Here is a 27,117-nt window from a genome sequence, read left to right as displayed (position 1 = left end):
ATTACCTTACACCATGAATATAATTGGAAAAAACAGCTTTACTTTGCAACAAATTAACAGAAAAGCGAAAAAGTGTACATCAAAATGTAATCTTTTAAAGACTAAACTTAATGGTTAAATTGTGTAACAAAGATCCAACGTTTACATTGACCTTCAACTTAAGAACTCAGTCGGATTGCCTTTTGTTTGTATTCAAATAAAAAATGGTGTTGTGTAAACCAACACTTTTGGTGCTTGATCATTTGGTTCTGATGGAAAACAACTACCTTACTTCATGAATAAGAAATTAATACAACTGGAAAAACACAGTTTCACTTTGCAACAAATTAACAGAAAAGCAAAAAAAGTGAATGTCAAAATGTAATTTTTAACACTAAGTGAACTTAATGGTTAAATTGTGTAACATAGATCCGACAATTACATTGACCTTCAACTTAAGAACTCAGTTGGATTGCTTCTCAACGGGGTAAACTCCTTGTGTTCTTCCTGCCACGCCGCATGTTCTCTATCTCTCGATGAGCAGCCATAATTGTTCGACTGGAAGAGAATACATCTAAAATTTTCCACGAATGCATACAACACAGAAAAATGGAATGGTAAATTGACAAACTTTAAAAAGGAGAGTTCCTTAATGAGCCCACAAATCAGTGGAGAGGCATCTTCTTCATGGCTTGAGGGTTTAACAACTTTCTCCATTATTGCCTGGCCGTCGCTGGTGGGGACACAAATCACTGATTCACTCATTTAATATTGATTAAGGAAATACAAAGATAAAGTCCAAAGTACTAAATGCATTGGCAGTAACTAACTTATTTATCCTACATGTAAATCCATGTGGTGTACCTTTTTGTATTGGAATGATGCAAACATCAGTGAGGACTGTCCAATGAAGAACTTGGAGTAAATGGACTTGCATTATATTCTCATATTTCTAACAGTAAACATCTGCTTACATCAACTCGATGTTGTTGAGCTGCGAGTCTGAGACAAAATCGAAGCACCCAGATCCAAGAGAGTCACTGGAGTTTATGGTTTGCGGCTGCTTTGTGTTCACCGCACCAGGGCAACGCTCATCATCATGACCAACCTGTGTGCGACAAAAATAAAGACAAATACAATTATTTTCATATAAAATTTAAAGTAAAGTGTGTCCCACAACAGCCCAAACTTATGATCATTTGCTTATTGGCCACAGTGTCAGTCATGGCTTGAGTAACAGTCATGTTTTTCTTCAGGCTTTCACATTATTATAATTTAAAAGAAATACTTTAAATGAAATGAAACTACTGAACTTTTCTAGTAAGTAAAACAGTAAAACTCTTATAGGGATTTTTTACTTACTTAGATATTTACAGGAGTTAAAAAAAAATACTTTGTCTCTAAATGACTCTGAGCACCACTATGGTTCTATATGTGGGTGTACCTCAATGCTTGAACGGCTAACCCCTGGAGGAAAACTGGTTTAACTACTCACCATGTTATTCGTGTCTGAGCCACCAGAGGGGATGACTTCACAGAGTTTGACACGACAGTGTTCTTCTTGGGTGTTAACAGACAACGCATCTGCTTTGTCTTCCTCACAGTCCATAGCATCGCCATGCAGATCATGCATCTTCTCGTCAGTTCCTATAGAAACACACTGCACCTCCACATCGCTAGAAGTTAGACTGAATGATCCACAGTCCACTTCTAGGGGATTTGGTTTCTCCAAATGATGTTCCTTTCCCATTGCAGGTGGAGCTGATTTGGTGTCCACGGTTGGATCCGGAGCAAGAACTGAGCCCTCTTTGCAGACATGTCTTTCGCCGTCCAAACAACTTGACTTGCACACAACGTCACACCCATTACTGGGAGTGTCAGGAATGTGGAGCTCTGTTACTGGCCTGTGTTTTAACAAACAAATTAAACAAACTTAGCATGTTACTTAGGTTTCATCATTACACTTTATCTTGACTTATTTGTTGGAACACATTTGACTTTGACTGACTTGTAATTTTTACTTCAAAATGTAAATGTGCACCCTGTAAAATTTTGACCCACTATTTTGGAGAATGTGAGCTTCAAAAAAAGAAAATCTGTATTTTTAATTGAAATTCGTTAGTTGTTAAAAAAACAAAAAACAAACAAGACCTCTTGACTAACCTGTCCACTGCACTATCCTGACTGGTGTGCAGTACCTCTTCTTTCCTCAGTTCTGCAGTGATGGTCACCGGGGTTGAAACCAGTGATGGTGGTAGGAGAGATGATTCAATGTCAACTTTGTTTGTGGATGTCTGCCGTTCAACTTTCTGTCTGCTGTTCTGACCATTTACAGTCTTAGTCGTCTGTAAAAAATGACTTCGCTCCTTTTCTGTCAGACCACACATACCCATCCGTTTCCTTTTTTTGGTAGGCTCCTCTGTCACTGTTTCAGTTTTGTCATCTTTGCTGTCACCCGTACTCTCATCGCTCTGTGCACCAAGACTCACCTTTTGGTTTCTTACTAAATTACACTGAAGGCCATTATTTGTTCTCTGCTGATCTGAGTCTTTGGAGGTCAACGGAAAGACCTGGTTTTGCTCTGTTTGAGACAATATTTGGTCACATTTCTCTGTCATTTGATCTTCATCCTTGTCCTTTCCACTCATGGTATCATCCCTTACAGGAGACATCCCTAGTTGAGAATCACTGATGGGATGTGTGACTGTTGTCTCTTGTTTCTTTTTAACAGGATCATTCAGCTCTGACTGGTCAACGTTTTCATCAGAAATGACATCTAGTTTGGTCAGAGAGGATTGTGCCACTTTCTGATCTTGCACAGAAATGACAATAGATACCTGCAGAGGGGAGACAGAGGTGCAGCTCGGCTTGCTACTTTATTATCTTTGGTATCCTTGAATTATGGTGAATTATTGGTGGCCTTTTAGAATATGGGTGTTTTTAAAAATGACCTGATTACCTTTTGAAAAGTATGGTCAATATCCGTAGAGGAAAGATTGTCAGATGGCATTTTTCTTGTCCTGAGGGATGGAAGCTGTGGTGGATCTGAGGCGCCTACAAAAATAAAGTATATGAATAAAAAACTTTGTCTCAGTACCATAATAATAACAGCACAGTATTGTTATGTATACTTCAAAATTTTAAGCAAGATAAAATTGTGTTATGGTGCTTTATGGTGCATCCTTTACCTTCGTTGTGGTTCTTTGTGCTTGATTCTGGCATCTTTCAAATGTTACCTTTATCAACAAATTGAATAGTTCTAATTTTACATGCCTTCCAAAAGAAACTGTATCAGGGTTGCGGGATTTTGGATAGCATAAAGCTAATTGCCACATTTATGGTTTTCTTGAGCTAAAGAAGATCTAATTATTATAAGGGTAAAGGTTTAGATATTTAATAAACTTAATAATATGTAACAATGCACATTTCACGTTTATTTATTTTTTGCTGGAGAATTGTGATAAAAAGACTACACGAAACGTGAGTTTTCTAACTCACCTGAACCCAAGCCAGAGCTCTTCACAAGACTTTACGTCAGGAACTGGGGTTTGCGGTCAGCCGTAAAGCGTTTTGTTCGTTGCCATTGGAGATGTAATGTAGGAAGTAATTTCACTGCTTGTCGGGCTTGTTTTGACGGCTCAACGTCTGTTGACACTACACTGTTCTTATAACCTTACACCATTTATTTCGGAATAGTATTGGACAACATTTGATATTCTATCAGCTGTCGCTAAGTGCGTGAAAGTGAAAAGGTAAGGAGTTTACTTTAAAAAAGGCATTAGCACCACACAGAAAACTGCGACTTGCCATAGTCGACCAACACCAAAATGACTAAATTTTAAATGGTTCTTTTCATCCAAGGTAAAAATGTCCATCACCTATCTTTTTGTCGTTGACACAAATAATCAGAAGTCACGTTTTATATAGGTAAGTGTCGATGAGTCGAAGTCGGAACCCACCTCCCCGAGGTCAAGGGGCAGCACGCGCTAGACAGGTAACTCATCTGAGGTTTTGAACGAGATGACGACTCTTGAACACCTGTCTGACCTTCGACCTGTATAATTGTGATTAAGATGGGGCTGCTCCTTGACCTGACCCCGGATGGGGGGATGGACGATGACGGTAACGACGAAGAGTTTGAGGCTGAGCTACACAATTTGATGGGAGAAGGAGGAGGACCGCAAAGGAAAAAACGTGAAAATAAAGGTGCAACGACCACTTGATTGTCTTCAACCCCTATGTACATTTATGTTTCTTGTGTCTCATTGTACTGGTGCTTTAAACATTTTTGGTGTCTAGGTCCCGTTGCAATGGCTGACATTGAGAGAATGGCCGCTCTTTGCATGAAAGACCTGGATGAAGAGGACATGAACGATGAAGATTTGGTTGATGATGAAGATCTGCTGGTAAAACAATCACTTATATTAATTAATTAATTGATAATGTAATCATTCTGTATTCTTGCACTTGTATTTTGCTTAAGGAATAAGAATTTAACTTAAATTATTATGTATTTGTCGATATTGGTTTTGTCTTTGCATTCCAAATGTCTTTGAATGCACTTGATAATAGTGTGGCCCTTTTTATCATGGGAATATGTTAAATGGGGGATAGAAAAAAATCTGAGATAAAGGTAATATAAAACTTTGTTGAAGTATAAATTTACTGACTGACACATAACATTTAAGAAAATGAACCATTTAATCTAACAAAGGTCTGCTAGTCCAATGATAACTGGGTAAGATCTGTTTAGTCTACAAGTGCGTGTCAACTTCATGTTTCATACGGAAATACCAAAATTCCAAATTATATTAATTTTTAATACTGTTGAGGTATTGCAAGCATTTGTTAACAATTCATCTTTTAAACTAAATAAGAAAAAATAGAACAAACACTCTTTGACTGGCTTCTTATAGCAAAACTGCTGTAGTTATCCATCAATTTGTTGTGTACAGGGAAACCAAAACTACAATGTCGCCTGCAACAGCAAAATAAGTTTGGCACACCTGACATAAAGTACTAGTCAAAAGTTTCGAAACGAAATTGAAATGGTCCCAAGCACAGTAATAGGTCAAGAAATGCCAGCCATTAAACTCTTGATAATGCAGAGCTGTGAACTGAAAGTCATTTCTGGTCATAAAGTAACGTCCACATCATAAAGTTGATTGAGAAAATAGCAACATGTCCAAAACTGTTATGTTGACAAAAGCTACCTACTTTGAAGAATCTCAATTAATATAAAACAGATTCTGTTTTGATTAACATTCATAATGTCGATGACAAGTGTTTTCCCCAACCTTTTATTTTGTTTGTGTACCCCCAACCCTTTTTGGCATACCCCTTGAGACTCCCCAGACTCATACATGTTGATGATGATCCAAAAGTATAATGTAACACATTTAAGCGAAAATCATTTCCTTAATTAGAACATTTAATTCTTAGGTAATTTCTTTCGTTTTTTTTCTTTTTAACCGCTAATTGAACATTAAAATTATGAATATGAATGATGGTTCAGAAAATCGATGGATGGAGTGATGGATTCAGGACATTTTTAAATAATTACAATAACACTGAACTTGAGGGTGTTTTCAAACTTTTGACTGGTATTGTATTCTATAATATGATAATACTCATAATACAATACTCAGTGGCATAAATACTCTTTGCTATGTGTGGACGATGAACATTAAAACAGTAAAATGTGTTAACATATTTGACTGCTGCCCAGGATTTTGAATCATTATGTGATAACTTCACTGAAGGTGCGCGAGTCTAAATTCGGATTTGGCAGTGTACTGTAAAAACCCATGAAATATCAATGACTTAAAAATCTGTTATTTCATTGGGCCACAATATAGCGAGGACTCCCTCTAGTGACATTTAGCATTTCATTATCTGTGTTTGTTCACAGGCGGAACTGAATGATGTTTTGGAGGACAATGAGGAAAGCAGTCCTTCTCAGATCTCACAGGCTCCTAGAGGCTCCCAATCTTCTCCTGCGAATTCCACTGGTGCAACTGGATTGGAAAGCCGTGTGTTGGAGCGCCTTGAGATGTACAAGACTGCCATCTCCAATGCAACTGCATCTGGGGAGACAAGCAAAGCTCGAAGATATGATCGTGGATTAAAGGTTTTGAACTGTTTCAATTTCAAGCCTTTTTTATCATATCTCAACATGAGTGCCTCTTCTGCTAAAGTTGTAAATTATGCTCACAGTTCCTGTCCTTGCCATCCTCAGACATTGCAGTCCATGCTTGCATCAGTCAGAAAAGGAAAGCCAGTCAACGAGGAGGAGATGCCACCTCCTGTTGCTTTAGGCGGAAAAGCTGGTGCTGCAGCTGAGTCTGAATCCACAAACGAACAAGAAATGTCTGAGGCCATGCTGATTCCCTACCCTCCGGTCAATCAAAAACCTTCTTGGGAGACAGAGCCAGCAGCTCCTAATACTAAGCCACTCCATTTAGCTCCACCCCACAACCCAGCTGCTGCCATCACTCCGGAAACACCGATGATCTCTCCATTGACACCCTCTCATCCTGGCACACAACACTCAGGTTACCTGATAGCATACGGCTCTCAAAGTTTCTCTTTCTTTGTGAAGAGTAATGAAGATGTTTTTCTTCTATTCTTTCAGAAGTTAAACAGGCAGTGTTGTCCCGACAGAGAGAGTACAAGCTAGCCGCCATACAAGCCAAACAGAGTGGTAACATTGAACTGGCCAAACAGCATTATGTCACTGCCAAGGTAATAGGAGTAAAAATAATCATATTGGCATGTGTAGTTTACTGGTAGAACATGTTTTTAAACACAAGATGGGCTCTTAATATGCAGAATCTGGAACCATTGGTAGAGGCCATTGATAGGAGTGAACCAGTAGACCTGAGCTTGCTTCCTCCAAGCCCTGGTCAGTGTTCTTCTGGTAAGCAGAATGTTTAAAAAAAGAAAAACCCAAACAAACAGTTTCCTTTGTATTTTGTCATTCATGCACCAGCTGTACAATTGTCAGCTCAGTTTGTTCTATTGTCCTGAGGTTTATCTTGAATCTTTAATTACCTTAATTACATTAATCACCTATACTGTTACTCTATTGTCAACAACTGTTGTGTAATGATTCACAGGAGACGTAGCCGAATCACACGCACCACCATCCGCTAAACGACAAGCCACTGCTGCTCCAACAACCACGCAGGAACCAGCCGCTGGCAAGTAGACAAGATTCTTGTGACTGGTTAGCACTGTGGGATGAAGGTGATGATGATTGTTGAAATGTGTGTGCGCCTTTCAAAGGCCTTCCCGCTCCCAGCAATGTGGCAGAAGCCTTGCAGCAAAGAATGGACATATACAAATCAGCAGCAGATGGAGCTAAGAGCAAAGGAGATGAGCGTAAAGCTCGTATGCATCAACGTATTGTTAAGGTACACGTCATGGAGCTCAACCTTATAAAGAATCCATTAACAGCTTCAAAAGAATTTCCATGGCACAATGTGCCACCTTTTGATAAGGAGAATAATGTCACTAGCATTGTTAACCAGGAATCAATTACATTCTTTTTGTTCTGCCTAATGGTACATCTTAAATGCTTGTATCCACAAATCTGGCCTTACGTTGAAATGCAAAATATAATTTACAGTTCTTAACTGCAGGGAGAACCAGAAAGTAGTTTGCGGGGATTAGGGTTAGGGCTTGCAAGTGTGCAAACCTTTTAATTTTGGCTGTGTTAAGTAGTAACCAGTCACATTCAAACTCATTTTAAAGAGCCTGTAAAGTGAACGCAGAAATTTGTGTATGTGCAGCTATAATGCCAAACAAGGATACTCATAGACAGAACTCAAGGATTTTCATGGTTTTATTTGAAGTAATTTAAAAAGATTTACAGGACAGAGAGTAAAAAAAAAAAAAACAAGTGTCCCCTTGGCTTTACTAATTGGTCTCCGTTGGCAAGTATTACTACGTAACATAACAGCCAAACATTTCCCGTGATTTCAGATCAGATGTACACAAAATCTTTTATATAAAACTGTTGCAATTCAGCAAAATCGTGTCCGGTGTGAGTAGTTCATGCGGCACAGCGTCTCAGTCGGATTGAGGTCAGGATTTTGACTGAGCCATTTCAGAACATGCATTTCTTCTTCCATCCTTTATTAAGCCTTAACTTTTTGAACAGATGGCCTTAAGGTCTTCTGCAAAATATCTTGATAAACCTATGAATTCATATCATGCTTACAAATCCCTCATTTTTACATCCTAATCATTCAATTGTGCTCTCTATAAAGTGGAACAGCAATGTATTTGTCAGAATTTTCTCATTATTATAACATCATAATTTTACCCCTGTTCTGAGTAGCGTCTTAGAGCAAGTCGTTTTTTGTGCAGTCACTTTAAATGCAAATAAGATACTTCACACCTCCCCCCCTTCAGGCCGCAAAATATGCGCCTCCACTCCGGTCGGACATATTTGTAGTTTGTTAGCAGAGGTACAGTTATCTTGCGGCGCACAAACATTTTTGAACGAATAAAAGATGTCAACAACTAAAAGACTCTGACCCAGACCGAGAGAACAGCGTAGACGACAAACTGGCAGAACCACAACTTCAGATGAGCTATCACAATGGTGTGTTATCTCTGTTCACAGGATCGCTGCGAGGAATAAAGATAGAGTATTTGCGAAACCATTTGGCCACATCCATTACCTTATTTGGCAGTCTCGCTGCAAAAAAGACTGTGACGTAATTGTTCAAAATACATAATAGGGAATGGATAAAATTGAACGGATTAAAAAATATCCCCCAAACTGATTCTAAAAGTATCTCTGCAGTACCTGGAGTGATTCGATTAAACTTTTCTACAATTCTGGAGACTCCAAGTGCACAATAAAATGTATATAAAAGCTAAGAAAGTGGATTTTGCATGTCTCCTTTAATGATAGCAAACTATTCAGGACCTGAGTAAGCAAGTCACACCCATATGATTATGCTCTTTCTACCATGTTTCACACACAGTTAGGATAAGATTTTGATATGAGTGTGCTGTGCTATTTTTTTTCCTCCACACAGTTCTCTCCAAACAATTGTAGACATACAGTAGATTTGTCAACAGAAATGTTGGAACAATTTTGTAAAGAGAAATCGTCCAAAATTCATTCTGATGATTGTGTATTTCTGATCTACAGCTATAGGAAATGTTTGGTTGTAGGTTATTGCTGCCAAAAGAGGCTCAAGCAGTTACATGGAATCGCCATAACTGGTCTTGCAATGTGAGAGTCAAATTGACAATCTACCCTTAGTGAATTTTTTATCACAAAAAAAACAAGACAACAATTACATGTTTAAAGAAAAAATGATTTCAAAGGCTAATGGCAAACTTATGACTTCTGCTTTTAATAGCAATACCAAGATTCTATTAAAGCACACAAAGCTGGCCGACCTGTCAACTTGTCGGATCTACCTGTACCACCAGGTACATTTCTGATTTCACACATTTACAGTTTGCTTTTAGTGTGTACCAATTATATACTGTGTAATATTGTTTCTTTTCTAGGTTGTCCACCATTACAGGGTTCAGAGAAGGATCCGCAAAACTTTATGGGTGTCCTGGAAACAGCTATGAAAATAGCAAATCGGGATCCAGAAGCAGAAGAAGATGAGGACAGTCCAAATGAGACTGCCAAGGTAAAAAAAAACTAATAAATATACTGCCAAGTGCTCTAATTGATATACAGCCAGGGATTTTGATTGGGTTGCCTTTAGACTCCAGATAGAAATACCATCTGTTGTATTTACTCGCATGCATTGAATCTTGACCTTTTCTTTTTTATTGTACCTTAATGTGATGTAAACCATAATGTAATCTTTATAGTATGTATTTCTGTTAATTTTATATTATATATTATTACACAGTTTTTATTAAATAACAGTCACTATTCTTATCTCATCACTCTCTCATATCTCTATTTGGATCCTTATTAAAGACAGTTATTTCTCCTCAGTCCTCTGTGCGTGGAGTTGCCCAGAAAGCTAAATCTCCAGCGTCTCAAGCCCCTGGGGTTTCCTCAGTACCAAAACTGGGAGCCAAAGGTGTGTTGACAGTATAACTCTGAACCATGCCTGCATATTCATGCTTTTACTGCTGCATAATGCCATCACTTATTTTTTATTCATCATTGTAGCACAACAGCAAGTGGATTTCCTGTTGCTACGGCGACAGGCATTTTTGCGTGCAGCACTACACTCAAAAAAGATGAAGGTATTCCATACAGTTGTTTTTCCCTGGTCGATTGAGTGGATGACGTTTTTGTGTTTCTATAAGATTTATAACCACAATAGCCGTAGAAGTCTCAAATATATGTTGCAGGACATGACGGCAGCAGCGCAGCACCTCAGACATGCTAAAGGACTCGACCCCATGATCGAAGCAGCAAAGTCTGGCCTCCCTATTGATATCACCAAGGTTAATCATTTATGCATTTAAACTAATGAAAGACAATATTTTATGGTAGTCCTTTGTACCTGACACAATATGTTTGTCAAAGAAATTTAATGTGTGAGGTGCACCACATGCCACGGTGTGAGTTTGCGCGCGCACATGTGTGAAATCCACCGTACAGCCTGCATGTTGTCTGTGACTCTAGAATATAGCCCACGACTGCTTTGGTCTTGCATTTTGTGTCCTATACCTCACACGTTTCTCTCTGACTGAGTCACAATGTAATTATAAAAAACAATATTATTGCTGTGCCTCTCTTTGTTTGCTTCTAGTAGTAACTTGTAATAGAAAATGGAAAGTTGATTTGAAAGGGGTGCATGTACCTAATATTTTGCCTGTTCTGCATCACAAATGAGCGTTTAAATTAAAAAAACAAAAGAAACAATAACAAAACACCCTATTTTCTGCTAGGCTTTTTGGTACAATGGACAGTTGTCTGATGTTGATCCTTATTTCTGTCTTTTATTGTCCAAAACGTGTAAAAATTATTTTCTAATGTAATATTTTCTCCATATTTGTACTCATTTTAGATACCCAGCAGTCCAGTCAGTGAGGAAGACTTTTTGCTGACTCGTTCCCGTACATCACCTCTTTCTTCTCGTATCAGTGGACAATACCAGACCCTCATGGATCTTTTGCGAAAGCAGCATGAGGTTGGCATTCGTATTTTCTTGCACTGTACAGCAGCTCGAATGTATTCGTAAACATGTGGACAAGGTTGTTGGTACTCCTATGTTAACAAAAGATAAAGAAAGTATTCAGGGCAAGGATACCATCGTTTTTGTCCAGGCCTCTTTCATTCATTTGCATTTTAAAAAGAATCTGTTGAACCACAATTCGAAAGCAATGTCTAATTTTTATTGGGTACATTTCCATACACTTTTTATTACTTTTGTCAGACTGAGGTTATTTCTGTGACCATAGTGGGTTTGCATTTCATTAATAGACCAATAACTTTGGCCACTTGTGTACAATATATTGAATTGTCTAAATGTGGCTGTAAACATTTCCTCTGCACATGTTTCTCTCTCCCAACTATATCTCCAGAAATGTCTGAGTCGTTCACAGCAGTTCATACTCATGGGCCATATTGGCGAGGCTCTCAAGTAAGACCATGTTGTGCAAAGTTTTTTTTTTGTTATCTTATTTTCGTTTAATTGGCCAAAGCCTAGTATTAGTGGACATGCAGTAAAGTATAAATTAACTGCACAATCTAATTACATCCAATGTTTGGGACATTTTATCCTGTTGCAAAATAACATTAACCAAATATTTAGAATTAAATGCTCCAAAAATTATAAATTCATTGGTAATGGTTGATTGTGATAGTTTAGGCTGTAGGAGTCCAGATTCACTCCTAATCTTGTTTGAACTAATTAATGAATGACATTCAATAAAAATAATGTGTATGTGCTTAATAAGAAGACCGTATCCCATGCTATTCTTGCCACAGTCGGTCCAATACAAAAGATTAAAAAAATGAGAAAAGATACAATTGAGGCAAGTATAATTGATAAATAAAGAAAAAAGTTACTACACATATTCATATCGTAATTCTCAACTGTGGGGTAAGGACCCCGAAGTGGGTCAGCTTTTAAAACAAATTACATGTATTCTTATTTTGATTATGTGTGACTGCTTCATGCTTTCGCCACTAGTCTACTTCGTAAATAAATACATTACAATACAATACATTATTGCGAGCAATATGCTTTTGGCAATAATATGCATGTTTTTATAGGTTATATTTGAACAAATCATGTTTGAAAAACTAGGTAATGGCTGCAACAATAAGAAAATGCGGGTTTCAAGTGACAACAGTTGAGAACCACTGTATTTGTATAATATTGTTTTTGAAAAACATGTTTAACAAAAAATAGCATTCCTTTAACAGAACCTTTAAATTGTTAGTGTGTTTTCTTTCTTGAAATAAGGAGGATTATTAATTTGTCAAGTCCTCGCATCTTGAAATCTTGTTTCTTGTGCCTGTATTGAGAAACTAGTTTTATGGGATTACATTTGTTCTTAACAGCTACACCGTAGTCAGGCCATGAATATTGTGCAAATATTTTGTGCTTTAGGGCTGTCTCTCTTTCTTTGCAGGTGTGAAAAGCTTGTAGAGGATTCCTTAAAAAATTTAGAGATACTGAAGGATTCTTACACCAATGGCCAACCAGTGCCCAACTGTCACACGAAAGAGAAGACCTTCAGTGTTGTCAAGTGAGCAGTAAACACATTTAAATCTACTGCAAATTGTCTATGACCTATTATTAGATTCTTATTTTCAGACAAATGATAGAACATTTTTGTCGTTACCTGCTGGTATATCATATATCAGACAGAAACCCTATCAGTCACATTTTGGTGAATTTCATCTTTATTTTCAAAACTCTTGAATTGTTCGCACATTTTAATCCATGTTTTCAAGTAGTTGATTCACAGTGACTCAGTGTGACAGATTTTTCTCGGGCTTCAGTAACCCATCAAGCTGGCAGCTAAATGACTCATTTAAGAGTCCGATTTGTTTGGATCACAGTAATGCTGACTGATGTCTGTCACTCATACTGGGCTCAAGACACCTGTCTGTTTCTGTAGGAACTACCCCAATCTGACTCCCAATGACATGATACTGTACATCATCAGAGGCATCAACCTACCAGTTCCCCCAGGTAGGCAGATTTTCTGCCAATCTGCTCCAAATGAAATTGTTTTTGAATTTACACCTCTGTCTTTACCTTCAGGTGTCTCGCCTAATGATCTGGATGCCAGTGTGAAGTTTGAGTTTCCTTTTCCCAGTGCGGTAAGGAGCTGTAATATCGAGAGAGAAAAGAAGTGTTATTTAATAATTTTCCTTCATGCATGTGTAGGAGGAGGCACAGAGGGACAAAACCAGCACAATAAAAAGTACTACCAGTCCGGAGTTTAAAGAGCAGTTCAAACTCAACATCAACCGAGCTCACAGAGGATTTAAACGAGTCATCCAGTCCAAAGGCTTCAAATTTGAGATCATCCACAAGGGGTACAAATCAGAACTACTTTGATGTTGATGCCCAAATGATCCCTTTGAAATGAATGATATGCTGCGTGTGTACAGAGGCCTCTTTAAAACAGACAAGGTTGTGGGCACAGCTCAACTGAAGCTTGAGGGTCTAGAAAACCATTGTGATGTCAGAGAAATTATCGAGGTGAGTTGTTTTGGTCTAAAAAAATAAAAGTAATTTGAAATAAAATGTTAACGAGTACAGTCATATCATCCACAAAAATTCAATCATGGCAACTGGAGTCTTGGTTGTTGAGGATGCTTTTCTTTTTACTAGCGGTTTCTCCTGTATAGAATTTGGACATTGTTACCCATGTAAAGATGGTCCTTATTTTTAGGCGCATATGAACTATTGACTCTGAACCCAAAGAGGCAGCTTTCCAATGTTGCTTGGTTTCTCCAATCTAGAGGTCACTGCACTACTCACAACATGAACACCATTGCTCTATTTGTATTTGGGGATTTTGTCCCTGGGATGAACCATCTTTTATCTGTGGGTGCCACCGACTTTGAAGTACATTGGTATGTTTTAAGTTTGGAGAAAATACTTCTGTATATATCTGAGAAATCAGATAAACTGATAACAGATCTAGGGTGAGGCAGCCTCTGTCCTGTCGACTGCAGTTATGGTACCCTGACTGCTTCAACAGCTGGAGTGCTCAGGTTCCGGACCTTGTTTGTGGAGTCATTGGAGGTGTGGATAAGGTGTGGGTTATTTCGAGTCTGTGGAGGTAGAATGATGGCAAGATGTTTGGTAATGATGTAGGTGCTGGGGTCGATTCTATTAGCAATCGGCTCAAGTGGCGCACCTTCCTTGGGAAATTTTGGAATTTTTATAAATCTCAGGTGTTTACTACAAGTGGTCGATTCCTTCTTTTTTCATTTCTGAAGGCACTAACATGTATACGCATACCTTTGCTTGCATGCGGATTGTTTGTTACTCTTAGGTGATGGATGGACGTAAAGCCACAGGTGGCAAGTTAGAGGTGAGGGTGAAGATCAGAGAGCCCATATCCGGGGTAGAACTCCAGCCTACGACAGAAAAGTGGCTAGTCCTTGAACCAGTCTCCCCTGTCTCACCTCCAGAGCGACAAAGAGAACGGGTAATTCAATGACCTTTATTGCTGTCCTTGTTGAAAAGTTAGCTCAGGATGACATTGTAAACTTTATTTACTGCTAAACACTAATCCAAGATTCTCCCATCAATTCATGCACAAGTGTCAAGGGCTCAGTGTTGAAGATCATCACAGGTCCCAAATTATGCATTACTAAGTAGAGGATTTTGTTGAGAGCCTATGGTGGTAAATAATTATTTTGTATTAATGCAGAATGGTATAAGAATGCGAACATATAATGACATTTCAATAACTTTGTGTGTATGTTAATGAACCAGGTTCCAAATTTTGGATCTAAACCTAAACCTGAGGTGAGCAACAGAAGCAGCCACTCCAGCAGCTCTCCCCCCCAGTACAAGCTGCACAGCTTCAGCCTCCTCAACTACGACAAGGAACGATTAGAGAGAAAGGTATTTTTATGCATGTGGTTTGCATTTTGATTCCTTTAAGATCCCATCAGTCACCATGTCCTCTCTCAGATTGCGGAGTACAGTAAGAACCGGCGGGATCCCCCAACTGATGTCTTTCATCAGTACAAAGAGATCACACACAGGCTGCAGTGGCAAAAAGCTCAGTTAGAGGGAGCCTCTCCTTCTCTGCTCTCAGGTAACCCACAAACATCAATTTTTCTATAAAAAACATGCATAAATATAATTCTCTTTCTCTTTGTCCATGAGCAGAGTATGAAAATGTGCTGCGGCGCTTCACCCAAGGACTCGCTGACTCTGTGAAGAAATTTTCAAGTCAAGGCAATCGGGTGAATACGGTGTCAGGGTTGACTCCTGTTCAAACACGATGTTGGCTAATTACCGTATTTTTGATGCACCGGTTTGTCCCTGTGTAAAGTCTCCATTCTTTTTGCTAATTATAGGATGCTGCCAAGGATGCTCTGAGCAGGATGAAGATGGTAGAAGCTGAGGTGAGGGTTCTGGTGCAGTGTATGTAATATGTTTGCCTGTAAAAAGGCTTGATCTTGTGTGTCTTTTTTATTCATCAGCTGGAATCACTGAAGAGGAAACGCTCTAGATAAGAGGAGACTAGTTTGGCAAAGGATTGGCTGGAGTAATGTTGTCTTCTCTCTTCCCCACTCACATGTACACAAAGATACAAACACTAGCACTCCACACTCAAGACCTTTGTTATGGTTCTATGCTGCACGACCATGACAAATGCAGGGAGCCACGTGTTAAATCAGATTATATTTTGTTGGGAAAAAAAAACACAAAAAAAGAAAACCTAAATAAAAACAAATAGAATAGTTTTACACTAAAAAGACAAGAAGTATTTGTGGTTAAAAGGACAAACACTACAGTAAACCTTCTCAAAAATCCCCATGATTGTTTTATGTCTGCTTTCAAGTGCACATAACCAAAATGGGTACGTGCTTGATCAATACTCGGAGGTATTTTAGCACCTTTCCTCGTTATTTTATGGGCATAAGGATTTTAAAGTAATCTGTCTGGTTCAATGTTCTCAGATTATAGTAATCTGCTGCATTTGCAGTGGTGTGATATGGGAGTGAAAAAAAAACAAAAACGGGGCTTTGGGGCACCATAGCCTACATCCCATAATGAGGGATTAGTGTTTGTGTCACCAAGGAGACAACTACATCAGACATAAAGTCGCCTTTGGGGTTGCAGAAGGGCGGAGTGTGAACAGTTTGCTATGAATGTTGTAGCAGTTTAGCACTGCCTTCTTCATCAGCCACTTGCTCTTTGATGCCTCCTTCACCTTCTCTGTCTTCACACTAATTCCCTTCACATACATACAGGCATTACTCAGCGTTACATGCAGCTCCATTTGGATTTTCTTCTAAATCTCAAACAGAGTTAAATCCTCTGTGCCGTCTAATAGAAAATAATTAGCAACTTCTGCTATAACTATGTATCCATTCATATAAATGCTGGGCAGAGCCATCAATTTAAGATCTCTTTGATTATGTCTGAAGATGTACTTTTTTGGTGCTCTTAATTACAATTTGTCAATTGAAATGGTGTTAGAAAAGATTACCGTCAATCCAACCACTTTCAAATGCTTCTGCTGTCGATGGTGGTGGGGAGCTTCCTTTCATATCGGTGACATGCTGTATTCACATGTACTTGCTTACTGCCTCGATTCTCTCTGACAGTTGAGAGCATCATTAATGGCAGTCCATACCTGTGCTCTCTACGACGACGGGCATAAATGTTTGCTGTTGTGTTGGGTTACATTTGGAAAATATAATTTATATCACAGTTTTTGTCAAAATTATCCTGAGTTTTTTTTTTTTTTACACAATGTTTTCTTTCTTTATGAAGCAGACAAAAAATAGTCCACGTGGATAGTGCTGAATTTGGATGATGTTCATATGTTCTTGGCCTGAAATGTTAAAAACAAAACTAAAAACAATGAAAATGCCACTTTCACTTGTAAATTCCAGCAGATTGTTGTTGCTATGGAAACAGTTTCGCAAAAACTATAAACTATAATTTTTACTGATAGTGAAGGACTATATCGTTAATACTTTTAACCCAATGAATTAAACAATTATGTAGTATGTAAAACTGCTTTGATGCATCAGTAAAATAGCTAAAACCACTCAAATCGACTTCAAGAAATATGAATGTATTTTACCCATGTCACCTGATCTCCCACCTGGTTACACAAGCTTTTAACTCGACATCACCTCAAAACACACAAACACGACCTGACACATTACCCGCTCTTTGAGTAAGAGGCTGTGTTGTTGTCATGGTGACAAGCTCATCAGCATTCAGTGAGGATTTTGGATGGTTTGAGTTGTGCAGAATTACATACATACTGTAATTCAAAACTTTGCTCATCTGATAAATACATTTTTTTCTCACATCTGTATGTATGTGTGTGTGTGTAATGAGGCTCCATCGTCAGAATGACTGTAGGGAAAGCGGTGTGGCTTATTATTGTCATTATGGCGTTATTTTGTCTAGTTATATGTATTACATTGGGTTGCGCTTGTTGAACAAATCACCTTTTTTTTATTCTGTTCTTTCATATAAGTGCAATCAGAAACTATTTATATACAGAACAATGGCATTTGATGCTTTCTATTTTCAAACGTGTCATGATGATTTGTGCAACTCAAAGCGGGAATGAATCAAAAGTGTAATATGTACAGGGTTTGTTTTAATATGAATAAATGGTAAACTCTGTGTTTGTGTCACTAAACTGTTCGCAGTTAATCCCATTGTTTCTCAATGTTTGGTAAAAGGCAAGATCCTTTAGAGGCCATGTTCAGATTTCACACACTGTTATACATTATGTAATTAGAATGTAATTTATGTTCATAAAATTTGGCACTGACTGTTCATGGGGATATCCCCACTATATGCAGTGCATATAGCTAGGTGTTTGTGATGATTAAAAGAAATACACACCAAGATAAATAAGTTATAAAACTTAACCATGAATGTGACCTACGTACGTACAACACAATTGAAAGTTTTTTTTTTATTTTTTGAGTGGGAAAGTAAAAATATGGAACATCAATCAAACTGACCTCTTTGAATACAATTTAACCTGACAATGGCTGCATTTATCATATGTTCACAGATAGAAAATGTCTGAAAGATGGCGGCTCAGGTGTTGCTGTTTTCTGGGGTGGCTTTAATTGTTCAATCTGGCACACTTAAATCTGTCCCGTGTACAATAAAATCTCAAGACTACCAATATAATCTAGAGAGGAATGTACTGGCTAGAATCAGAAAGCTTGATCGCAATTGCAGGTCACAAGGCTTGCAACATCATAATGACAGAACTAAAAACAACTATTAATGGCTAAGAAAGAACAAAACATTATTTTGAAGTGGTCACTGAACACTGATCTAAATCCTATTGAACATCTTTGGAGCGAACTAAAATGTGCCATCTGCAGGAAGCATTCTTCAAACCTGAGACAATTGGAACAGTTTGTTCATGAAGCACGGGACAACAGTCAACTGAGAGATGCAGTTTCACTGAATGTTAGAAAAATCGTTTCATTGCAGTGCAATACAATATTTTGTTAAAGATTCCATTGAATTTGTCCAGGACTGTTTTATGAGTTTTAAAGTAATTCTGCTGAACCACAATGCCTGATTTCCCCCCCCCGCCCCATTCGTCTAATTTTCAGAACAATTCTTTGGTGAAAGCAATATTGAAGCTCATTGCAAACAAAAATAAGTGTAAACAGAGCGACCGTGTGCAGCAAAAATAGAAGCATTGTTGGTGGAAAATGCTTGCTATTGTCGGGGGAAACGGGGGGCTTTGCTGTTATGCTAATAACGGCTTTGAATGCGAAATTTCCCTTGACAAAGGGGCTGAAAGAGAGACATGGGGGGATGGGGTAGGGGCACAGTGAGGAGCAGCGATCACATTGGAGAGAGCTAGGGTTGGGTGGGCGCGGCTAACAAGGCGAGGACTTCCTGCTTCGTGGACACGTGGTTCCGTGTCTTTCTGCCTGTCAGTGTAGGTGAAGCTCTCCAACCCTCCTCTCCCTTGCCCCTTATCTTCTTCCTTCCTATTGCGTCTCATCATCTTCCTCCTTCTCTCGTCAACTTTGTTCGTGTCGATACCAGCCGACTGCCAGGCCTCGCTCACTAGTTCAAGAGTGAAGTGCGAGAGTGTGCGTGTGTGATAGTGTATGTGTGCGTGCCAACTACCCGCCCGTGTTATCCTCCCCAACATCCCGCCTCGTTTTGTCAGTCATGACGCTGGAAGCGATCCGCTATCGTGCCGGGTCTCTGCAGATCCTCAACCAGCTGCTGCTGCCTCACCAGACCATCTACGATGACATCCGCTCGGTGCAGGACGCCTACGAGGCCATCAAGTCCATGAAGGTAAGACTCTTCCATCACCTCGCCCCCCTCCCCTCCATGCACGCCGGCTGCATGTGCATCTTCTTCCGTCGTCTATGCGCGCCTCTGCCGTCGACTCCTTTGTGCTCCCGCCACTGCCGGTGCACGCATGTGTAGCCCCCCTCTCGCTTACACTCGGCCTGTATTTCTTTTTTGTACCCCCCTCAACACCAAAACCAAATCTTTTATGTAGATTACTTAAAAAGTGCAAGCTAGACAATCGACTTATATACAGTCACCCATCAAGCGGTCCCCTCCTTTCTCTAGCACGGCTTATTGATGAATTATTAATGCCCCTTGCTTGGGTTTTTGTTCGCGTTTTTGGTCCTGTGCTGCACTCAGTGACACCCCCACTGCATTTATCATTGCACACTTGAAGGCCAGAGTTGAAGAAGATGTGTGCACTTGCAAGCTGTTGGACTTCTTTAGCAGCTAAGAGCAAATTCACAGATGTTTCAGACCCTCTTTCTTCCACCCACTTACACAAATATGCGGCAGTTAAGTGTGATGTGGTTGTGTCAGCATTCAGAATTTTTCTATAAGCAGATAGGTGATGTCATGATGATGTAGTTTATTGGAAGAGGGTGAAATGAGTAAACTGTTGTCAGAATTTTAGAGCAATGACGCAAAGCATTTTACTCACACTTAATTAAGGGGACAAAATTAAATTGATATAGAAACAATACAAGGCAACAATTTACAAGCTGTTGAGGTGATGAGCAATGGCTTGGTCAAAATATTTATTTGTATAGATAATTTTGCTTTGTGGTGTGAGCTTCTCCTGATGTTGCTCACTAGGCCACAGAAACATGTGACCTCTACCTTATCCCAATGTACATATACAGGTATGTTTTATATAATCAATTTATGTCTTTAGTTTGTATTTTATTGTTATTTACTGTTGCTTTTATTAACAAATACAAGGTTTTTTTTCTGTACTGTACATAGAGCAAAATTCACGCAACAAAAAAAAACCCCACGGGTAAAACATATAGATAACAAAGACAATAAAAGAAAAACATGCAAAACCAAAAACCAAGTCGCACGCTGAGTCAAAAACCAAAGAATATAATTGTGTTTCAAGACAAGTTTTAAAGATGGCCCGGTAGGGTGGGGTTCTTGCCTAACATTTAGCGGGAGGACATTCCAAAGAGTGGGACCGGCAACGGAAAAGGCCCGATCCCCTCTGAGCCTTCGCTTAGCTTAATTCTCTGTACTGTGGTGACGATGTGTATGGGAGAAGGAGCTCAGAGAGTTAAGTTGGGGCCAAACCATTTAAAGATTTGAAAACAAATAACAGAATCGTCAAAAGAACTCTAAAATATACTGAGAACCGGTGAAGGCATTCCAAATTAACAATTAAACGAAGTTCAGAGCTTGGTTGCTGAACAAATTAAACCCATGTCAAAGTACCACTGCAATTTGTAAAGAAACAATATGGTTTGGTGTCCGGTCTGCTGAACATGGCCGCTTCTCTTTACCAGGTACGGGGTGCCCCAGCCATCGCCATCGTAGGTTGCCTCAGCTTGGCTGTGGAGTTACGAGCTGGCGCGGGTGGTGATGACCCCGTGACGTTCATCCGTGAATCTTTGTGTCACCTGACATCAGCAAGGCCCACCGCTGTCAATATGGGTCGTGCCGCCCGTGAATTAATGGAGTTTGCCGAGAACGAGAGCATGGAGAAGAACTCCGAGCAGCTGAGAGAAAGGTGGGCAAGTTTGATTTCAATTCAGGCGTCAGCATGCTTTCTATTATTTGCTCTGGTATCATTTAATAAGCATATATGTAAATTGTAAAGTAGTTTAGTTTGGTAGTTGAAAGAAAATCCAATCGATGTAATGAGAAAAAAACGGCACCTGCTTTTATTAACTTCATACTTTTATTGCAAACTACACCCAGTAATACAATTATAAAGGCAGAAGATTTGAGTGCTGGTAGTAGTAAACAAGAAGACAAAATGTCGCCTTTCCCCACAGAAGAAACAAACTCCTCTTTTTCCTCTGACACAAATATGGACGTCACGTGTCAATCACGTGGCAAGTGGTTTGTCTTGTGCTAATTGCTGGCACTATCTTGGTTCACTGTTTAACACCAGTAAACAAGCAAATACACTTAACCTAATACGCCAACATCCACACTCTCTGTTCTCCAAACCTGCTCCTTTTTTCTTTTTTTAGTAGTCCCGCTATGGTGTACAGCTCCTGGTACCCACGAACCACATTAAATATTTTCTTTTTTTCCAGGACGCAGTAATGTGCCTCCTCCAGTTCAAATTTACCAATTTGAGCAAATGTGATCACTCGCGTCGGCTCAAATGTGTCAGTTGTGAATATAATCTATCTTCTATTGCTTCTCATTTGAGACGCTTTATGTTGTCCTAAGCAGATCACATGGGTTGATGAACCCTCATGCTCTTTTTGCATCATTATACAGTATACTATGCAGATCCATCACACATTAGAATTCGTCTTGCACCTCAACACCACATCATCAATACACTCAGGTGACCCAGTTCTACTGGTAATAATGCTGCCTCAGCAATGATTGACAGGGACTGTGGTGCTTTGGATCACGCTCTTCTATTCGCAGCATTGTACTACAAGTTCTTAATTCTGTCTGTCCAACAAGTTGAATCTATTATTTGTGCTTTTTAAGTCTCACCAGTGGTGTGAACTCTGTGGTAAGGAGCTGAACTTTTATTGCCCATCTTCATGAATGTCAAAGTTTCAGGGTTGAGTCAACTATTGGCCGATTGCTCGACTGCCAGTTTCTGTAAAGGCCATGTGCCAATCTTTGCAGAGATTAGATTTTGTTACTATGCCCCATCACGTAAAACTGGAAATTTGTGTTCATTTAAACCAGGGGTGTCAAACTTGTTTTTGTAGAGGGCTGCATCATAGTCATAGTTTGCCTCAGAAGGGCCATTAAAATCATCAACCCAAATAAATGTATGAACGTCTTATATTGTGTATATGGTATAGGCTACACAACAAACTGATGAATAAATAGTTTTCAAAACAGAGACTAATAACTGTTCAAATATTTAAAAATGAAATATTGAAATCAAATCAAATATTTAAAGATAAAAATTATTTTAAAAATGTATGGTAATTAAAACATTTTTTAAAAGTGAAAATAATTTGAAAGTTTGGAATTGACATGAATTAGATGCACAATTTGTCTTCGCGGGCCACCTAAAATGATGTGGCGGCCGTATCTGGCCCCCGGGCCTTGACTTTGACACCTGTGATTTAAACCTTTGGCTGCTGCAGTGGCTACCAATGGATTCTTTCTTGTTAACAATGTAGCAGTTTGAAGATTTGGCAACTTCTCCAGTTGATGCCATCTGCCTTGATAGATTTTTGTTCTTTCTTTTTCAAGCATAATAATAATAATGATAAGCTATTTCTCTTGCCTTGGCAATTCTTTTAAGCATTCCCCTGAAAAGCTACTAAATGTTTTTCAAAACTTGGAATCACCTCTCATCAAACCTTTTAATGTCCTGTGACTGAGGGAAAGAAGGCCACAAGGACTTGCCTACTTTACATTTGAATCTTAGCAATCAGATGGCAAAGTGACTACCAATTTTGTTAAATTATATACTTTGTTTTGAATTCATTGTATTCATTCACAGAGGCAAAATTATTGGTGTTCTTGCTTCACCTCCTCTGTTTCCACCAACTCAGACATAAAGACCAGCAACTTGGGCTTTTCTTTCACATTTAGGTAGCAGCTGTTACAACACAAATGTACGTATTCCAGAAGCTACATAAACTTAAGCAGATGAAAGAAAGTGAAAATTGGAAAGCCTTCTCTCTGAATGTTTAATTGAAGATTTAACAGTCAGCGTGAAGAAGAAATATGGCTGTGTGAGATGCAGTAGCTGCATAAATAGAAAGAAATACTTTCATAATAAAGTAATTCAACTTTGATGACCTAATCATGAAATTATTAAATCAAAAGATGATTCTTCTGATGGCAGTCAATCTACGCATCATCCTCTTCAACATGGCCGCCCTCATATCTTTCCTCACTCCATCGATCAACATTCTCCAGGTTTTCTTGTAGCTTCCTTACCTGGCTCATCCATTCTCTTTGGGACAGTTGGATTGTTTAGTTCTTAGTCATTATTTGTGGATCTACCTCTGTGTGGCTCTGATGTAATTTGCCAAAAAGTTAAACTTTTGTCTCTTTTATCCAAAAGGCGTTCTCTCAGACGCTTTATGGTTTGTCAGCAGGCATCTTGTCATGTTCATGACCCCCTCAAGGCTTCTGGCAATTTTGCCTGCGCAGAGTATACAAACAATTGTACTAACAATTGTGTCCATGCATGCAAACTGTAGTGAGGGAGTCTAACCTTTTGTGCCCCCCCACAGTGTTATCGCCTGGATTGAAGCCATGCTGGAGCGAGATGTCAATGACAACAAGAAGATTGGAAACTTTGGCGCCCAGCACATCCTTTCGGGCGTCCCTCGGGAATCCGTGACCATCCTCACACACTGCAACACTGGCTCGCTCGCCACGGCTGGATACGGGACTGCACTAGGTAAGAGTTAATTGTGTGAGGTGGCTGTTTGGACCGGGCAACTGTAAGCAAGAGTTTGGGTGTGTACTGTAGGTGTGGTGCGAAGTCTCCACACACTGGGCAGACTGAAACGAGTCTACTGCACAGAGACAAGGCCGTACAACCAGGGGTCTCGACTCACGGCGTACGAAGCTGTCGCAGATGGAATCCCCGCTACGCTAATCACAGACAGCATGGCGGCCCTCACTATGAGAGAAATGAACATCACAGGTTTGGGTTTCTCACATCTTTTTTCCCCTCATTTCACAACATCTTAATCCTGTTTGTCCGTTGCCTTCGGCCTACAGCTGTGGTGGTAGGTGCAGACAGAGTGGTTGCCAATGGCGACACAGCCAACAAAGTGGGAACATACCAGCTAGCCATTGCTGCCAAGCATCATGGGATTCCTTTCTATGTGGCCGCTCCCAGCACTTCATGTGACTTAAGCCTGGAAAGTGGCAGGGACATCATCATCGAAGTTCGCCCGCCTGAGGAACTCACCAGTATAAACGGAGTCCCAATTGCTGCTTCAGGTATGGAAAAACTATGCATGCTCATGTAGCTTTAGATATAAACTTTGCATTGTGGGGCCAGTGGGCATACCCAATGTACTTTTTTTTTTTTTTTTTTTTTTTATACACCATTTTACAATCTTCATGACACCGGGGTGTACTCAAATTTTGGTTCACAACATAAGCAACGAGCCCGGGTTCGTAATAAGCGGTACTCGTAAGTCTAGGTACCACGGTACTTGCATTAAATCAGATGAGTAATAATCCTATAGCTACATTATAGCCAGTCATCACTTTAGGGAATTCATTTACTCCAGTTTATTTTAAACTAAATCCCCCAAGTTTCCTTGGAAAGCATCCAACACTGATTTAATTTTTTTCTTAAGAAAGCCGAAAAAACAAAGGAAGTTCAAATGATTATACAGCACATGGCATGTTTATCATCAAGGAAAAAAAAAGGGTATTTATTGTTTTAGCATACAGTATATCTTCTGCACTCTCCTAAAAATATAAGGATAGCATGGACGCTAGCGCTAACACAATATGACAGCTGTCGCAGCTGGTCTACCAATATTACAGACCAAAGCTGTGTGTGGTCCAGGCTCACCATGGAAACAACAGAGATGTTGTTCGCTTCACAAGATAATATAGACAGTAAAAGAATATTTGCAAAATGATTTTATGTCAAAAAAATTTAATGTCTGATTGATTTGTGTTGCTTTGGTGTCCAGCATAATTATAGACTGGCACACTGGCAATTAAGGATAAAGGAGACTTTTGAACATAGTTTAAATGGCACTTGTAGGTGTCCTAGCTTAAGCACTTTTGAGTTGAGTCTGTAGATAGCGGTTGTGGGTGTGTTTAAGTTCATTTTGTCAGTGCTGGGCAGACTCATTGATCTATAATTACATTTGTAGAGCAGAGAGCTGCTCCGCAGTAATTAAAGAACACTCATTTAATGGGGACAACAGTCCTTGGATGAGAGGATGAGCAGTTATATTTTACACATACTCTTCTTTGCTATCATTGCCAACAGAACCAGATGTTAACAATAACACTAAAGTAAGCAATTTGTAGCCGTTTTCTATCACAATAGTCCACATTCGGATCGTGGCTGAGCAGACTGTCCAAACTGAGTGAGAAGTTGGCTTGAGTTTTAAAAATATATATATATATATATAAAAAAATCAATAATTACATGAAAAATCTACATAATATATTGACAAAATGTTTGTGTTTTTCTTCCTATCATTGCCCTTCGCTTCAAATCCTCTGCTTTCTCTATTTGTGCTATGAATCTGCAGGTATTGAGGTGTGGAACCCGGCGTTTGACGTGACTCCCCACCAGCTCATCACTGGAGGCATCATCACAGAGCTGGGGGTCTTCCTCCCCTCAGAGCTTCAAGCAGCCCTCACTGGCCGCCTCACTGCCCTCTAGAGCCCCACCTTTTGGCACTTTGGCGCCACTGCACCTTACTTTCAGACACTAATTTTGTCGTAAAACACACACACACGCACACACACACACACACGCACACACACACACGGACATGATGTGATTCAATTTTGGTTTGAAAAAAAAATGTGGTCACGTCAGCAGAAAAAAAAACTTCTATTCTTTGTCTTTCTTTCATACACGCAATCACTTGCAAGGTGAAACACATTGCAGGGAGTTGAACAGGACAGGGCACCCCTACCTCCATACGTTTTCATATTTTTCCCATAATTACTCCTATCTCACAGTTTTCATGCTGCTCCTAATTTTTTGGCCGCTTCTTTCTCTTTTCAAAAGACCTTAGTGAATGCTAATTTGACTCTAATCTTTCAACTGTGTATGGCAACACATAACTGTGGGGAATTTTCAGGGCAACTACAAACAATAATAATGGCTAGACTGATTTTAACATTAAAGTTAATATTCGGATCAACTATGGTATCTGAAAGTGCTGCTGTCTACTTGTAAATACAAATGTGTTCTTGCTGGTAGCGTGTACATAATGTAGAAATCAAACCCACTGCTACGGCTGATTTATCAAGTTAAAATGACGCACGAGTCGGTGGCATCAAAATGTTATATTAACATTTCATTTTTGTCTTTGTGTAGATACTTTAGTAGGAGTGTCATCCAAATTTGTAGCTGTAATATCAAACAATCATTAAAATATTCAGCCCATGTGGCAACATTTTATAAAACTGCATATCTCGATGGGCCCCAAAGATGACACATAGCTATATTTATACGGTACTTAATTTTCAATACACGCTTGATTATTACAGTATATAATGTAGCCACGCTTCTTTCAAAACCATTGTCACCATGTTCATCGCGTATGGAATAAAGAATTTCCAAAGGGGAAAAAAATATCACCAAAACAGCTTTTGCTGTATATACACAGTGAGGAGTAGACTATCACAAAATAAAAGTTTGACATTCAAGTGTGATTTGGTCCTTTTTTTTTTCTTTTTTTTTTGTCTTCCAAGCCGGTCATGTTGCTGTCCACCGAACTTAAGATGACTGTAAATTACTTTCACAAACTGAGAAAATGAAACTGAATGATTGATTGACTTCAAA

General features: G+C 39.2%; 3 protein-coding genes across 7 annotated transcripts; 2 read left to right on the top strand and 1 right to left on the bottom strand.

Annotated features, from left to right (window-relative positions):
* Window positions 1-18: 18 nt before the first annotated feature.
* LOC148398991 (uncharacterized) lies at window positions 19-3,835 on the bottom strand. Of its 3 annotated transcripts, XM_088373335.1 has the most exons (8): window positions 3,478-3,835; window positions 3,168-3,215; window positions 2,939-3,033; window positions 2,143-2,816; window positions 1,475-1,883; window positions 954-1,087; window positions 611-712; window positions 19-537 (listed from the first exon to the last, which is right to left on the bottom strand). In XM_088373335.1, the coding sequence occupies exons 2-8, from the start codon at window positions 3,199-3,201 to the stop codon at window positions 459-461; spliced, it is 1,527 nt and encodes a 508-aa protein (XP_088229461.1). In that variant the 5' UTR covers window positions 3,202-3,215; window positions 3,478-3,835; the 3' UTR covers window positions 19-458. The 3 variants fall into 3 exon arrangements, with proteins under 3 accessions (XP_088229461.1, XP_088229462.1, XP_088229460.1); XM_088373336.1 differs by lacking the exon at window positions 3,168-3,215 and having other exon boundaries at window positions 3,478-3,827; XM_088373334.1 differs by lacking the exon at window positions 3,478-3,835 and having other exon boundaries at window positions 3,168-3,464.
* Window positions 3,550-17,786, top strand: cc2d1a (coiled-coil and C2 domain containing 1A). 3 transcript variants are annotated; one of them, XM_088373332.1, is made up of 28 exons: window positions 3,550-3,731; window positions 3,907-3,942; window positions 4,066-4,185; window positions 4,279-4,385; window positions 5,891-6,109; window positions 6,218-6,533; window positions 6,614-6,723; window positions 6,811-6,898; window positions 7,098-7,181; window positions 7,267-7,394; window positions 9,363-9,435; window positions 9,517-9,647; window positions 9,965-10,052; window positions 10,145-10,221; window positions 10,330-10,425; window positions 10,992-11,114; window positions 11,509-11,567; window positions 12,565-12,681; window positions 13,057-13,130; window positions 13,203-13,261; window positions 13,329-13,480; window positions 13,556-13,646; window positions 14,449-14,604; window positions 14,895-15,026; window positions 15,096-15,222; window positions 15,297-15,373; window positions 15,488-15,535; window positions 15,614-17,786. In XM_088373332.1, exons 3-28 carry the CDS (start codon window positions 4,089-4,091, stop codon window positions 15,644-15,646), a joined length of 2,862 nt encoding a protein of 953 aa, XP_088229458.1. In that variant the 5' UTR covers window positions 3,550-3,731; window positions 3,907-3,942; window positions 4,066-4,088; the 3' UTR covers window positions 15,647-17,786. The 3 variants fall into 3 exon arrangements, with proteins under 3 accessions (XP_088229458.1, XP_088229457.1, XP_088229456.1); XM_088373331.1 differs by having other exon boundaries at window positions 3,907-3,973; window positions 4,053-4,185; window positions 6,811-6,883; XM_088373330.1 differs by having other exon boundaries at window positions 3,907-3,973; window positions 4,053-4,185.
* A 1,198-nt stretch (window positions 17,787-18,984) lies between these two features.
* mri1 (methylthioribose-1-phosphate isomerase 1) lies at window positions 18,985-26,987 on the top strand. Its single transcript, XM_088373337.1, has 6 exons — window positions 18,985-19,451; window positions 20,954-21,177; window positions 23,846-24,015; window positions 24,088-24,264; window positions 24,342-24,566; window positions 25,850-26,987. The coding sequence occupies exons 1-6, from the start codon at window positions 19,320-19,322 to the stop codon at window positions 25,981-25,983; spliced, it is 1,062 nt and encodes a 353-aa protein (XP_088229463.1). The 5' UTR covers window positions 18,985-19,319; the 3' UTR covers window positions 25,984-26,987.
* Window positions 26,988-27,117: the final 130 nt, after the last annotated feature.

The sequence above is a fragment of the Syngnathus floridae genome, chromosome 4 (assembly GCF_059516105.1).
Source record: "Syngnathus floridae isolate MCC-2025c chromosome 4, RoL_Sflo_1.0, whole genome shotgun sequence".
In the NCBI taxonomy this organism is placed as follows: Eukaryota; Metazoa; Chordata; class Actinopteri; order Syngnathiformes; family Syngnathidae; genus Syngnathus; species Syngnathus floridae.
Note: the sequence above shows the minus strand (reverse complement) of the source record. Positions and strands in the feature narration are given on the sequence as shown.

What these genes read in the sequence shown, in the direction of transcription:
- LOC148398991 (XM_088373335.1), bottom strand. Translation starts at nt 3,201, where the DNA reads ATGCCAGAATCAAGCACAAAGAACCACAACGAAG. An exon ending in CACAAAGAACCACAACGAAG is followed by an intron (nt 3,034 to 3,167) that starts GTAAAGGATGCA and finishes TTATTTTTGTAG; the next exon opens with GCGCCTCAGATCCACCACAG. An exon ending in AAGGAACTCTCCTTTTTAAA is followed by an intron (nt 538 to 610) that starts GTTTGTCAATTT and finishes ATTCTCTTCCAG; the next exon opens with TCGAACAATTATGGCTGCTC.
- cc2d1a (XM_088373330.1), top strand. Translation starts at nt 3,917, where the DNA reads ATGAGTCGAAGTCGGAACCCACCTCCCCGAGGTCAAGGGGCAGCACGC. An exon ending in GATATGATCGTGGATTAAAG is followed by an intron (nt 6,110 to 6,217) that starts GTTTTGAACTGT and finishes TGCCATCCTCAG; the next exon opens with ACATTGCAGTCCATGCTTGC. An exon ending in TGCATCAACGTATTGTTAAG is followed by an intron (nt 7,395 to 9,362) that starts GTACACGTCATG and finishes TGCTTTTAATAG; the next exon opens with CAATACCAAGATTCTATTAA.
- mri1 (XM_088373337.1), top strand. Translation starts at nt 19,320, where the DNA reads ATGACGCTGGAAGCGATCCGCTATCGTGCCGGGTCTCTGCAGATCCTC. An exon ending in TCCGAGCAGCTGAGAGAAAG is followed by an intron (nt 21,178 to 23,845) that starts GTGGGCAAGTTT and finishes GCCCCCCCACAG; the next exon opens with TGTTATCGCCTGGATTGAAG. An exon ending in AGTCCCAATTGCTGCTTCAG is followed by an intron (nt 24,567 to 25,849) that starts GTATGGAAAAAC and finishes ATGAATCTGCAG; the next exon opens with GTATTGAGGTGTGGAACCCG.